The sequence below is a fragment of the Sorex araneus genome, chromosome 6 (genome assembly GCF_027595985.1).
Source record: "Sorex araneus isolate mSorAra2 chromosome 6, mSorAra2.pri, whole genome shotgun sequence".
Classification (NCBI taxonomy): domain Eukaryota; kingdom Metazoa; phylum Chordata; class Mammalia; order Eulipotyphla; family Soricidae; genus Sorex; species Sorex araneus.
In genome coordinates, this window is record NC_073307.1 from 162,720,656 (window position 1) to 162,735,868 (window position 15,213).

Sequence of the window (15,213 nt, forward strand, 5' to 3'; positions counted from 1 at the left end):
CCCTCCCTGCTGTGCTATCGCCCCAACCCTGACCTGAGTTCGATCCAAGACTGGTAAGCCATATGGTCCTCAGAGCACTGCCAGGTGTGGCCCCAAAAGCAAAAAGCAAAAAGCAAAAAAAAAAAAAGCTTACTAACTGCATGACTGTAATGAAACAGAGCAGCACACAGCAAGCGATTAAGAAAGAATGAAATATGGGCTGGGGGTGCAGCGAGAGGCAGGGCACCTGCCGTGCATGCCCAGGGCTCCGGGCTGAAGGCCCCAGCTGTAGCATCACTGAAGGCTAGGACGGACACGATGGCACTGTCAGAGCACCAGGCAAGGAAACTCAGGCGACCCACCCTACAGGCAAGATGAAATCACCCGAGGGTCAAAATGCGTGCAGCTCGTTTCAGAACACCGAGACAGGGTGGAGGGTGGGAGGGCGCAGGTGGGGGGTGGAACGATGGCTTCGCTCCTCTCTCCTCTCTCTGCCTGCGCCACAGCGCGGTGATGTTCAGCTGGAAGAGCTGGAACAGGCCTGCATCTCCCCTCACAACAGACAGCTGGGCACAAGGGAATAAAAACCATCTCACCAAGGGCCAGAGCGAGAGAACAGCAGATAGGGCGTTAGTCCCCAGGTGTGTCCCCCCCACACACACACACACTCACAATAAAACCTAAAACAAATCTTATTCTGGGAGTGGACCGGGGGGACAGAGGGAAGCAGCGTGGTTCGGGTGTGGCGGGCCCTGCACGTGGGAATCCCTGCCATTAGCAGCATCTGAGCCACGCCCTCTGCCATGCTGCAAATCTGAAAATTCCTGTTCTTCTCGTCTGAACTGTACACCTCGCCAGGAACTCAAATAGAGCTCTTCGATTTTCAACACATCATCATTCTCTCTCACTTCCTAAGATATTAGTTCTGGGGCGGGGAAGAGTACAGTCCAGGGTACAGTACTGCGGGCAGAATGCTGACCTAGGTTCGATCCCGGGCACCCCATACGGACCCCTGAGCCCCGCCCAGACTGACCTCTGAGCACAGACCCAGGAGGAAGCCCGAAGCATCACCAGGTGTGGCCCCCAAACAAACAAAAGGACATAGTAAGGCTGTTATCACTTGACCATCCTAGTGAAAAGTTTACTCTTGCTCAGCCCTTTCCAAGTCCCCTCAATCTGCCCTTCGCTGGTTTCTCCTCACCCTTCTGTGTTTGGGGCCACTCCATACTCAGGGGCTGTTCAGTCCTGTGCTCTGGAGGGACACCTCGGGGTACACAAGCATATGGTACTGGGGACCAAAGTGGGGTCCTGGCCACTTCAGCCGCACGGAAGGGAAGTGGCTTACCGCTCACACAATCTTTCCAGCCCCTCCTACCTTCTCACACTCCCCAGTCCCTTGTGGGAGCTTAGGGGGAGCTGGAGCAATAGCACAGCGGGTGGGGTGTTTGCCTTGCACACGGCCAACCCAGGTTCGATTCCCAGCATCCCATATGGTCCCCTGAGCACCGCCAGGAGTAATTCCTGAGTGCAGAGCCAGGAGTAACCCCTGTGCAACACCAGGTGTGACTCAAAAAGCAAAAAAACTCAAAAAAAAAAAAAAAGCTTAGGGTTCTCTCCCTATGTCATGCTGTCTTTCAAAATTCCTTCCGAGGAGGCCGGAGCGATACAGCAGGTGGCACGCAGCAGACCGGGTTCCATCCCCGGCATCCCATATGGTCCCCTGAGCTCCACCAGGAGTAATTCCTGAGTGCAGGGCCAGGAGTGATCCCTGAGCATTGCTGGATGTGGCCAACAACAACAACAAATCAAAATTCCCTGCGTGTAAGGATAATCAAGTCACCATTCCCATGAGCCCCTTTGATGAGGTCACCTCTTAGGGCTTACCTCCATCATAAAATGTAAGTATCCCATAAAACTACAAAACAGACCATCAAAAATATTTTAGGGGGGCTGAAGCGATAGTACAGCGGGTAGGGCATTTGCCTTACATGCAGCCGACCCGGGTTTGATTCCCAGCATCCCATATGGTCCCCTGAGCACCACCAGGAGTAATTCCTGAGTGCAGAGCCAGGAGTAACCCTGTGCACTGCCGAGTGTGACCCAAAAAGCCAAAAAAAAAAAAATTTTAGGAATTGACAGGCTCACTGTCAAAAATGTCCATTAAGTTGGAGCCAGAGGGGTTGAGGTGACAGTACGGCCAGTAGGGAGGGCACCTGCTTTGCACATGGTGACCCAAGTTTGATCCCCAGAACCCCATATGGCTGTCACCTGAGCCCCACCAGGAGTGATCTCTAAGGTGCAGAGCCAGAAGTAAGCCCTGAGCACAGCTTGATTTGGTCCACCAACAAAATAAAATTTTAAAAATTCAGTTAAGAAAACATACAATCTTTTAGAGAGACAGACATAGAAAGATTGCACTCATCTATGGTATATAGAATAACAGAGTGGGAGACTAACACCCAAGAACTGTAGAAATAAGTACCAGGAGGTTGACTCCATGGCTTCGAGGCTGGCCTCACGTTCCGGGGAAAGGTCAACTCAGAGAAGCGATCACCAACTACATTGTAGTCGAAGGCCATGTGGGGGAAGGGAGTTGCGGGCTGAATGAGGGCTAGAGACTGAGCACAGCGGCCACTCAACACCTTTATTGCAAACCACAACAGCTAATTAGAGAGAGAAAACAGAGGGAATGCCTTGCCACAGTGGCAGGGTGGGGTGGGGGGGAGATGGGATTGGGGAGGGTGGGAGGGACACTGGGTTTACGGGTGGTGGAGAATGGGCACTGGTGAAGGGATGGGTTCCAAACTTTGTATGAGGGAAGTATAAGCACAAAAGTGTATAAATCTGTAACTGTACCCTCACGGTGATTCTCTAATTAAAAATAAATAAATTTAAAAAAAAAAAAGAAAAAAAAAGAAAACATACAATCTTTTAATGAAAAACTAATTATCAAATGCTTCCTTGGTAGTAGGGCTGTCTTTCTTGGGGGGAAACTCCAACAACAATAGTGAGTTTTGTGTTGAAATATGGAACGTAATCAAGGTAAAGAGAAAATGAAGTGAAATTCATCAGTTATACAGTTGGGGGGCGGGGGGTATACTGGGGTTTTTGGTGGTGGAATATGGGCACTGGTGAAGGGATGGTGTTTGAATAACTGAGACATAAACCTGAGAACTTTGTAACTTTCCACATGGTGATTCAATAAAAATTTAAAAAAAAAAAAAATTCGGGGCCGGAGCCATAGCACAGCAGGTAGGGCATTGCCTTGCACGCGGCCGACCCGGGTTCGATCCCCGGCATCCCATATGGTCCCCCAAGCACTGCCAGGAGTAATTCCTGAGTGCAGAGCCAGGAGTGACCCCTGTGCATCGACGGGTGTGACCCAAAAAGAAAAAAAAAAAAATTTCAGTTAAGTTAGATCTGGAGCAGTAGTAGTACAGCGGGTGGAGCACTTAGCTTGCACGCAGCCAACGCGGGTACGATCCCCAACACCCCATGTGATCCCCTGAGCACTGCCTGATGCGGCCCCCAAACAAACTTCCTTAAGTCAAAGCCTTCACCATTTTCCCACACGGCCTTCTCTCCTCTCGTTTCTTACTCTCCTCACTCTCCCAGGCAAGGACCGCTCTTCTCACTGGTCCTTCAACTCAGGATTCAGGTCCTGTCTCGATTCCCAAGCATCAGCTGTTCCATCTTGCAACCATTTGCTCCCACCACCTGAAATGCCTCCCCGCCCTGCTGCACACCAGTGATCCCTCCCCCGTCCTCACGGCTGGCTTTCCTCGCCCTGATGACTCCACAGTCTCTCAGAACCCGTGGGGAAAAAAAATAAATAAAACCAGGCTCCGGAGTCCAGGCAAGGCCAGACCTGAGCCCTACTTTCTCCTCTCAAGAACAAAGGCAGTGATTTTGTTCTCTCCTGTAAAACGCCATGTACAGAGAGATGCCGGGCCGGTGCCTACGCAGAGCAGAAGCCAATTAACAACTGCAGAATAAATGAATAAACTCGACAACTTTGTCACAATGTGACTCTGGATGTATTTCTAACCATGGTGGCCTCGTTTATTTATAAATCCAATAGCCACCTCAAAGTCCACACTTGGGGGCTGGGAAGTGGCTCTCCAGGCCGGGAGTTCTGCTTTGCGTGCAGACCTGGGTTCAAGCACTGCCAGGTATGGCCCCAAAGTTAATTAAGTTAATTTAAAATTAACTTAATTGTTAATTTTGTGTATGAGTTGGGGAAAGGGAGGGCGGGGGGTGCCAGAGAGACAACTCACAGGGCCGAGCGCACGTTTTGCATGTACAAGTTCAGGTTCAGTCTCTCCCCATATGATCTTCCAAAACCACCGGGAACGGCTCCCAGCACAGGGGGGAGCAGCCCCGGAAAGCCACCAGCTGAGGCCGCACACGCGCAGCTCGGTTCCTGACACAGATCCGCTCTCTCTTTCTTAAAGCGAACTGGCTTTTGAAGAATTTAATTACAATTCAAACTCCCAGGCGGGGAGTTCCTGGGGAGCAGGGGAACCCGTGCCACCAAGGGAGCTGGCACAGAAGGAGACCCGGGGAACAGCGACGAGGACTCAAGTGCAGGAGACCCGAGGTGGATTCCTACAACAGCAACAACCCCTGAGCACTGAGCCAGGAGCAGCCCCCAGGCACCGCCACGTGGGGCATCCCGAGCAAAATAATAGTAGTAACAGCTTCGAGTATTTTAGACACCAAACCCATGGAACAACCCAGCGGAAATCAGTTTGTTGAGCAAAAGAGCTGGCAGAGGTTAAGGTACTGGCCTGGCATGGGGTTGTGGCCACACATGTCCCCTCAGCACCACTAAGTGCACCCCCTCCCCAACCCCCCAAAAAATTTAGTTCCTTCACCTCTCCAGTCTTTGTTTTTGTTTGGGGGCCACAGCTGCAGTGCTCAGGGGTTACTCCCGACTCTGCACTCAGGAATGACTCCAGGTGGGCTCCGGGTGGGATGCCAGGGCCAGCCACGTGCCAGGCAAGGGCCCTTCCCGCTGGGACTCTCTCCAGCCCCCAACCCACTCCACCAACGAGCTCCTCGACAACACGCCATCACCCACCTGCTCTCTGACCACTCCCTTATTAGCTGCCACTCTCTTCAGTCTCAGGGCTTCGAAACTGTTCTCTGTGACCACCGACCTCTTTAGCCAAACCCGGTGCCGTCGAAGCAAGCTAGCAACACAGAACACAGCTGCCCCCCGCCACTGCTAAAAACGTAATACCTCTGACCTCAGGACAATCCAAGTTCCCAGTTCTTGTTCTACTTTTCTTCCTCCTGTGGACAAACAGCGCTGTTCACCTCTGCTCTCCTGTGGTTCTCACTCCCGCCTCCGCCCCACACCTCCCTCCAGGACCGCAGGTTTGCCATTTCCCTCTACCCCCTATTTAGGTGACGCAATGTTATTAAGCACACTGGCGTTCAGGTCCAAGGGCACAAGCGCCTAAGGGGCAGATTCACCTGGCAAGGAGACCTTCATTTCACTAACTGGAAGGATTGTGTGGAAATCTCTGGGCCTCAGAGTGGGAAGACAAGTCCCCATTCCAGTTCTACCACTAACAGCCCCTGCTGTCCTGGGCATGTCCCGTCTGCAGTTCGACAGGAAAGTGAGCCCACTATTTCACAGCAGCAACCCTTCCTCCAGTCACTGGCACTGTCCTCCTGTTGTTCACCAACTTGCTCAAGCGGGCACCAGTAACGTCTCCATTGTGAGACTTGTTACTGTTTTTGGCATATTGAATACACCACAGGCAGCTTGTCAGGCTCTGCCGTGCGGACAGGATACTCTCGGTAGCTTGCTGGGCTCTCTGAGAGGGACGGAGGAATCAAACCCAGGTCAGCCTCGTGCAAGGCAAACACCCTACCCGCTGTGCTATCACTCCAGTCCTAGTGATCCAAAAAAAAACCAAACAAAAAAATTGGGGGTGTGAAAGAAAGGTCTTTAGGCCCATGGCAGTGAAATTACACTTTTTTTTTCTTTTTGGGTCACACCTGGCGATGCACAGGGGTTCCTCCTGGCTCTGCACTCAGGAATTACCCCTGGCAGTGCTCAGGGGACCATATGGGATGTTGGGAATCGAACCTGGGTCAGCCGCGTGCAAGGCAAACGCCCTACCCGCTGTGCTATCACTCCAGCCCCTACTCACACTTTTTAAGACCCTTTAAACTTTGGACATCTGGTCTCCAGGAATCATACTACAAAACCTCCCGGGGCCAGAGCGGTAGTTTAACAGGCCGAGCACATGCTTTGCATGAAGTCAAATCTGGGCTCCAGCACCAGCTGGGCCCCCACGCGCCACAGGGTATGAAAATGCAAAACGAAACAAAGACCTTTCAGTCACAACCTATACCTGTCTCCCTTTAGCAAAGTGATTTTCACTCCTCGCTCTGCACTCCTCTGCGACTGCTCCCGGCAGGGTTCAGAAGACCAGATGGGGTGCCCGGGATCAAATTCACGTCGGCCGCATGCAAGACAAGCACTCTTACCAACTGCACTACGGCGCTGGCACATAACTCTCCAAGGTCTATAGAAGCACTCGGAGACAACAGTGAATGCCCAGTTACCTGAGCAGTCAATGCCATATTACTGCCATGGCATTTTGGTACAGATCACCTTGTTCTAGACCAACCTGTAGGTCTACATGTGCCTACTTCAGGAATCTCCAAGGACTGCACTCAGGAGACTAGTTCTGGACTAAAATCCACTGCCTTCCCATTCTTTTTTTTTTTTTTCTTTTTGGGTCACACCCGGCGATGCACAGGGGTTACTCCTGGCTCTTCACTCAGGAATTACCCCTGGCGGTGCTCAGGGGACCATATGGGATGCTGGGATTTGAACCCGGGTCGGCCACGTGCAAGGCAAACGCCCTACCCCTACCCGCTGTGCTATCGCTCCAGCCCCCTGCCTTCCCATTCTTAAAATCATGTACTTCAAGGGGCAGGAGAGCTACTACAGGGGATAACGTGCTTGCCTTGCATGCAGCCGACCCTGGCTTGATCCCTGGCACCATATATGGTCCCCCAAGCACCATCGGGAGTAAGCCCTCGCACCAGCTATGGCCTCAAAACAAGCAAAATCGTGTTTTCACTGTATCACTGTATCACTGTAATCCCGTTGTTCGTCAATTTACTCGAGCGGGCACCAGTAACGTCTCTATTCCTCCCAGTCCTGAGATTTTAGCAGCCTCTCCTTACTTGTCTTTCCCAACGACTGGAGGCTCTTTTCAGGATCAGGGGAATGAGACTTATCATTACTGTTTTTGGCACATCAAATACGCCACAGGTAGCTTGCCAGGCTCTGCCCATGAGGGCGGAATACTCTCGGTAGCTTGCCGGCCTTTTTCAGACAAGTCAAATAGAAAAAAGTTGAAAAGCCAGCAACAAAATTTTTTTAAAGGGGAGGAGAGGCTGGTGAGCTGCCTTAACGGGCTGATGCAGGCGGTGCCAGCAGAGGCCCGTATTCAATCCCCAGAACCGCACTGTCCCCCAGCACCGTAACAAGCGTAAGAGCACAGGGCTAGGAGTAGTGGAGTTTGCCCCCCCCCTAAAAAAAATAGGGTAGATTATTATAAAAACTTGTAGAAATCCATGCAAAAAAGCAATGTTCTTTCTAGAAAATGAACACCCCCCCCAACACACACACACACACACACACACACTCTCTCTCTCTCTCCCCATGGGATCAGAGGTTGAACCCATAGCCTACACTATATATCATTGAGCTATATTCATATAGGTCCATAATTCTGAACTTTTAAAGGCCTTTTCTAAAAAAGCTATACTGGGGGGGGGCTGGAGAGAAAGTACAGTGGGGAAGGCACTTGCCTTGCACACCCAACCGGGGTTGATCCCCAGCACCCAGAGCGTTCCCGGAGCCCTATAAAGAGTGATCCCAGAGCACAGAGCCAGCAGTGATCCCTACATGCAGAGGCAGGAGGAAGCCCTGAGCACTGGTAGGTGTGACCCCAGCAAAAAAATAAATAGAAAGCTGTGTTGGTTGAATAAAAGATGAGACTATCCTGGGCTTTTTCAGAACTATGGAAAATACTTTTTTTTTTTTTTTTGGGTCACACCTGGCGATGCACAGGGGTTACTCCTGGCTCTGCACTCAGGAATTACCCCTGGCGGTGCTCAGGGGACCATAGGGGATGCTGGGAATCGAACCCAGGTCAGCCGCATGCAAGGCAAACGCCCTACCCGCTGTGCTATCACTCCAGCCCCTGGAAAATACATATTTAAAGAAATAGGTTCTATCAGAAAATATTTAAATGTTCCTCAAATACTTAAAACCATCTGAACAGTGGGAAATTCAAAGAAACTGGCCAACTGAAAGCAATCAGTTGCTATTTCAGAAAATTCAGAGTTTCTTAACCTTGGCACTTCAACTGGTATTTAATAGCTTCCTCCCTCCCCTACAAGGAAACCCCTGAGCATTGCTGGGTGTGGCCCCAAAACAAAATATAAGAATTTGGGATCAAAGAAATAATACAGTGGGTAAGGCACTTGCCTTGCACACGGCTGACCTGGGTTCGACCCCTGGCACCCCATATAGCCCCCCCGAGCCCTCCAAACACTCCTCAATGTCCCCAGCAGGCAAAATAGCTCATGGTTTAGAAATCACTGGGTACCTCGAGGCTCAGCGCTCATCCTTACTGTTGAGTTCTGCGGAGCCAACTAAAGTTATAGAACATTTCACTTAGCGCCATGAGTCAGAGTCAAGCTCTGACCGGAGTTTTCCACACTCCTTTTGAAATACCACATTCTCTACCGGCAAGCACAGCACACCCCAAACCAGAAGCATACCATTTTCACGGGCTGTTCTGCTGGCAGAGAGATCAAAGTTCCTAACGCACAAAGCCAGAGAAAACACATCATTATGTGCAGGGCAAGGTAAGCAAGCACGTAAGGCTAACTCCAGAAACGCTGGACGAGGTACATTTCTGGTGACGGGGGCAGGGTGGGGGGAGAATGCTTTTCTTTTCCTTTTCTCTTATTTTTGGGCCATGACCGGCTATGCACAGGGTTTACTCCTGGCTCTAAACGAGGATCATTCCTGGCAGGGCTCAAGGGACCGTAAGGGACGCCGGGATGGAACGTGTTGGCTGCCTGCAGGAGAGCGCTCTCCCGCTGGACGCTCTCGCCAGCCCCAAAATTCTTTTATATATTTAGTTTGCCTTAAGGCAGTAAATATGCTGGAGATACACATAATCTCAAGGCTGTCTCAGGGAAAATATTTCCTAAACCCAGTTAGACAGAAGGTGAGGGGGAATTCACATGATAAACATTTTTTTTTTTGGCTTTTTGGGTCACACCTGGCGATGCACAGGGGTCACTTCTGGCTCATGCACTCAGGAATTACCCCTGGTGGTGCTCAGGGGACCATATGGGATGCTGGGATTTGAACCCGGGTTGGCCGCAAGGCAAACACCCTACCCGCTGTGCTATTGCTCTACCCCCAAACATTTGCTTTTTCTTTTTGGGTCACACCCAGCGAACCTGGGTCAGCTCCTGCAAGGGAAGCACCCTACCCACTGGTAAACAATTAAAAGGGTTGGGCCAGTGGCCTTGTGGGGCTCTAGGTTTGATACCCAGTAGCATCAGAAAAAAATAAAACTAAAGGAGCTAGTCAGTTTCTCCATTCATCGGTTAGGACAGCGGACAGGCTGTTTGCCTTGCATCTGGCCAAACCAGGTTCGATCCCTGTCACCCCATATGGTCTCGAGTGCCGAGCCAGGAGTAAACCCTGAGCACCCATGGGTATGACCCAAAGCCCCCCACCCCTTAAAAAATAATTCTTTGTACTTCAACACAGAGTACTGAACAAAAGCGTATTTTATTTATCAATTAAGAATTTAGAGCCAGAAAGATAGTACAGCAGGTAGGGCACTTGCCTTGCACATGGCTGACCCGGGTTCAATCCCCGGCATCCCATGTGGTCTCCCAAGCTACCGGGAGAGACCCCTGAGCACAGAGCCAGGAGTAACCCCTGAGCATCACCAGGTATGACCCAAAAACCAAACAAAAATAAGAATTAGAGGGGCTTGGGGCAGGAGAAATAGTACAGTGGGAAATAATACACTTGCCTAACACACGTGTTTTTACCCCAGAGCACCACCAGGAGTGATCCTTGAGTGCAGAGCCAGGAGTAACCCCTGTGGACAGCCGGGTGTCCAAGTAATATTGGGGGAAGGAGTCAAAGACAGTACAGAAGTCAAGGCGTTTGTACTGCATGCAATAGACCCGGGTTCAATCCCTGCCAAGATAGTGGTTCTGAATCTCAGTGGCAGAGCATCTACCTGCCCTAGCTGTCTGAGGGCCCGGAGCCCATTCCCAGACCACAAAAGATAATACTAATAATAGTTAAGCCATGAGTTCCTTGGTCCATGATACCAGCAATACTTATTCTCTAATCTGTAATCTACATTAGCTGCTAAAATGTATGTAGATGTTTAAATAGTCAAAATAGAGGGCTCAGAAGATGGCTCAAAGGGCTAAAGTGTGGTACAAGGAAGGACTCATTCAACCACTGGCGAGGTGCCCCCACGACACCACCTCCAGGATTTACCCCCAGCACCACCAGGTGAGGCTCAAAAGCAAAAACCAAATACAAATCAATCAAAACACCGGCCAATAAGGAGCTGGGGTGAGGTGGGGGGGGTTGGGGGCACACCCGGGAATGCTCAAGGTTTACTCCTGGCTCTTCAGTACCACTCTCAGCAATGCTCATATATGCTGCCAAGTGTTAAATCCAGGCCAATAACATGCAAGCCAAGCGCCCTACCTGCTGTACCATCCCTCTGGTCCCAAGAAGGGCCATTTTTATAAATTTGTACAGAAGAGCAACTTCCTAATATTGATATTAAAATACTTTTCATAGGGGCTGGAGCGACAGCACAGCAAGTAGGCCGTTTGCCTTGCACGCAGCTGACCCGGGCTCGATTCCCAGCATCCCATATGGTCCCCCGAGCACTGCGAGGAGTAATTCCTGAGTGCATGAGCCAGGAGTAACCCCCTGTGCATCGCCAGGTGTGACCCAAAAAAGAAAAAAAAAAAAACTTTTTATAAAATAACAAGTCAAATACTCAAATAGAAGCAAATACTTATGGGATGTCTGTATATTCATATGCATCCTTATTTTAACTGTGCATGTGGGAGGGAGACAGGGTCCTCGAATGAATTAAATCAGATACCAAAGAGACCCAAGAAAAAGTCCTAGGGGCTGGAGCAATAGCACAGTAGGGAGAGCATTTGCTTTGCATGTGGCTGACCCAGGTTCGATCCCTGGCATCCTATATGGTCCAGCCATGCACAGCCAGGAGTTAATTCCTGATTGCAGAGCCAGGAGTAACTTGGATATGATCCAAAAATAAATAAATAAAACTTGGATGTTTTAAAAAGAAAGAAATTAAAAAGTCTTAAGGGGCTGCAGCAATAGTACAGCAGGTAAGGTGTTTGCCTTGCATGCAGCCGACCCTGGTTTGATTCCCAGCATCCCACAGGGTACCCCAAGCACTGCTAGGAGTAATTCCTGGGTGCAAAGCCAGGAGTAACCCCTGTGCATCGCAAGGTGTGACCCAAAAAGCAAAAAAAAAAAAAAGAAAAGAAAAGAAAAAAGCCCCAGGTTACTTTACCTTGCAAAGCAGCTGTAAACCAATGAGGCTGTAAACCATGGTTGTAAATGCCTCCTTTTCCTTTTTAGAAAGTCTCCAATGTCATTTTTTTTTTGGGGGGGGGAGATTGAGTCATACCCAGCAGTCCTCAGGAATTACTCCTGGCAGTGCTCGGAGATCATGAGATGCCAGGGGTGGAACCCAGGTGGGCCATGTGCAAAGCAAGCACTCCACCCACTGTGCTCTCTCTCCTGTCTGAATAAGCTTCTAGAATTTCAAAGGTAACTGGAAAATTTTGAAAGTTTAGGGTAACTTTAAATGAAACAATTTGAGGGGCGGGGTGATAGCAAGGCAGGGAGGGAAGAGGGATAGTAGCGGCCACCCAGGGTTCAATCCCCAGCATCCCACCTGGTCACCTGAGACCAGGCAGGTGCAGAGCCAGGAGTAACCCCTGCTCATTCCTGAGTGCAGAGCCAGGAGTAACACCACCCCCCACCCCAGCATCTCCAGATGTGGGCCCAAATCAAAAAAAATAAATAAATAAACCCACAAAGTAACTATTTGCACCATTTTTCGTGTTTTCTATGAATGTCATAATTTTTTTAAAGGCACTGAACACCTTGTCTTTTAGGTAAATTCTAAACCAGTTTTCAAGCTAGTTAGCACAACCTGAGGGTACCAAAGTTACTTCAAGAATGTGACTGGGGCTGGAGCAATAGCACATGTGGCCAACCCGGGTTCGATTCCCAGCCTCCCATAGGGTCCCCGAGCACCGCCAGGAGTGATTCCCGAGTGCAGAGCCAGGAGCAAACCCTGAACATCGCTGGGTGTGACCCAAAAAAGCAAAGAAAAAAAAAAAAAGAAGAATGTGACCGAACTGCTGCTACTGCTTACATTTAAATGATTCAGCATCATTTCTTGCTCCTTCCCAGCCTTTAGTAACAGTAGCTCCTTTAAGCATGTACAAAACAAATCCTATTTAATGAAAACTAAGTAAATTCGTGGGTACACATCACCTTTGTCCCCTCCATTTTTTTTTTCTTTCCTGGTTTTGGGGCCACACCCGGCGGTGCTGACTCCTGCCTCTGAGCTCAGGGATTCGATCAGTCCTGCCGGGGCTGGGAGACCAAGGCAAGCGCCCTCCCCTCTGGACTATGGCTCGGCTCCTCTTAATTTCACGACTTCTCCAGTGACACTGTAAACAGTGGCTTAATAAAACAACGCTTGCACGGTGTGAATGCTTCATCATGCAGGTTCCTTCCCATAGCGAGTTTCCTTCACCCTAGTGAGAGCTGCACCTGAAACTTGCAGACTTCCAGGACGCAGTGCGGGGAGGGGGGGGGACGAACTTTCATACATTGTAACGCTGAATACTTGCCACAACATTCGAGCCACAACTGCTCCACACAAAATGCAGAACCCCAAGTCTGCGGTCCACTGAGCCAACGGACCATCCCACCCAGCTTGGCACTGCAAGGTCCTAAACCGACTATCAAGTGATCTTTCCAACAAGGCTTTTATTTTTTTGGGGGGTGGGGAGGGAGGGGGCCGTGAAGGAAAGGGAGGCTGGCCACACCCTGGGCAGTGCTTAGGCTCTGAGCTCAGGGACCAGAGGTGATGCCCGGCACCGAACACGAATCGGTCGTGAACAGCAAAGCCAGCGCCTTACCCGGCACTTAGCCCTCCAGCCCCTACTTTCGTGCCTCTTTCCTTTCGTGCCAGGGGATTTCTCAAGCAAAACAGTGCGTGTACCATCCCATTCCCCCCCCCAAAAAAAAAAAAAAGAAAAACAAGGCAAGGCCAGGTATGACAGATGCAGCCCGGGAAGCTGCGGGGCTCGCGATCGGGTTTTTAGCAAGTGCATTTTGAGGGGAGGAGGGGAAGAGGGGGTCTTGAAGGGAAAACTGACAACGCACTGTACCAGACCGTAAGAAGAGTGAAAAAAAAAAGGGGGGGGGTAAGAAATGCAAGAAGCCCGGTTTAGGCCACGTCCTATCTCCCTTCCGGGGAGAGGCGGGGGCTGAGCCCGAACTTTCCTAACTCTCGCTGTCAAGGCCGCGCGGATGAAGCGCTTCCAACTCGGGGTGTGGGGGGGCAGACGCGTCGCTCGCGGCCCTCGGCGCCCCCCGAGCCTCCACCAGTCCCGCTCCCTCGGCCCGTTAGCCGGGCCACAGGCGCCCGATGGCCACGCGGGGCCCCCGACGGCAGGGCCCGCGCCCCGAGGGCGGGCTGCGCCACCCCGAACCCCAACGGGCGCGCCCCGGGAGGGTCCCCGGCGAGGGGCGCGCGCCCCCCTCCAGCCCCGGGACCGGCAGGCGCGGCGGGGCGGGGCGGCGGCGGTGGGCACGCCGGGGGTCGTGCTGGGGGTGGGGGGGATCGGGCGCCTCACCTGCTCCTCCCGAAGCAGCCGCGACCGCGCGCTCAGGCGACAACATGGAGCCTTGCACGGCAGAAGCAGCCGGGGCGCAGAGAGGGGCGGGCTGGGGCGGGGACCGAGCAGGCCTCGGAGGCGGGAAACGGGTGGGGCCTGGGCTCGAGGGGAAACCCAGAAGGAGGGGCGCGTCGAGCCGCGCGGGTGAGTGGCCAGGGCGGGGCCGAGACGCCCGTCGGGCGGCCCGGGGCGCGGCGAGCCCTGCGCGGGCCTGGGCGGGAAAACGCACGCGGCGCGGCGCGGCCCAGCCCCGCCGCCGCCGCCGCCCGACGCGTGTGCGCAAGCGCGGGGGCGCGCGGCGCGCCGCCGACTACCTGGGGCCGGAGACGGGAGGCGACGCTGCCTTGGGAATTGTAGTCCCGCGCTCTCCGGAGCCTCCCGCCGGCGGCGCCTCCGCACGCTCATCCGCCACGCGGAGGACCCGGGAGAGGGGGGCGGAGCTAGGCGGGCCGCCGCGACGGCTGGACTACAACTCCCAGCAGGCCCTTCGCCGAGGCTCGGCTCGCTCCCCGGCCGGGTCCGCCCGCGAGCCCGGCCCGGCGCCCTAGCTTGGAGACCCAGCTCCGGGGCTGCGCTGGCTTCGGTGGTGTTTCACGCCTGCTGGGGCCATCAGTGATCTCTGCTCGGTCCCCCCCCCCCCGAGGACCGCAGGGGAGGCCTCCAAGCCAAGATGACGTGAGCGTCACTGGGTTTTTTCGTGATTTTGACTTCACAAGGAGGGGAAGCCGTGACTTCACGCCCCCCCCACCCCGACAGCAGCTTCCCCCAATATTCCTGACCCGAGGCAAACCTAATAGTACGTCATCACCGCTCTTAAGAGCTGAAGAGGGGGGCCGGAGCGACAGTACAGCGGGCAGGGGCGTGCTTTGCACGCGGCTGGCCTCGGTTGGATCCTCAGCATCCCATATGGTCCCCTGAGTTTCCCCCTCCCCACTCCCACCTGGAGTAATCCTGAGCAGCGCCAGGTGTGACCCAAAAACAAACAACAATAATGACAATAAATAAAGTTAAAAGAGCCGAAGAAGTTCCTTCCAGTGAAGCCCTGGCTTCTGGCCGTGCCCAGCCCTGGGCCAGCCTTTTCTGAGCCTTGGGTTTAGGGGAGCCCGTCCTGAGGCCGCTTTGACAAGCACCGTAGCTCTTAACTATATGGCAGAGCAATACAAAGCAAGTTCT

At 52.5% G+C, this 15,213-nt stretch overlaps 1 protein-coding gene across 2 annotated transcripts in view; it reads right to left on the minus strand.

Annotated features, from left to right (window-relative positions):
- ATL3 (atlastin GTPase 3) overlaps window positions 1-14,441 on the minus strand; it is a 51,253-nt gene extending 36,812 nt beyond the window's left edge. Inside the window, exon 1 of one of the 2 annotated variants that reach the window (XM_055142023.1) lies at window positions 14,355-14,441. Coding sequence is in view for 1 of the 2 variants with exons in the window: in XM_055142022.1 (XP_054997997.1) it covers window positions 13,999-14,044 (46 nt within the window). In the remaining variant the exon portion in view is untranslated. Of the gene's footprint in view, window positions 1-13,998; window positions 14,301-14,354 lie in introns of those variants that run through there. The other variant, XM_055142022.1, reaches the window with a different exon arrangement.
- Between the last annotated feature and the right edge of the window lie 772 nt (window positions 14,442-15,213).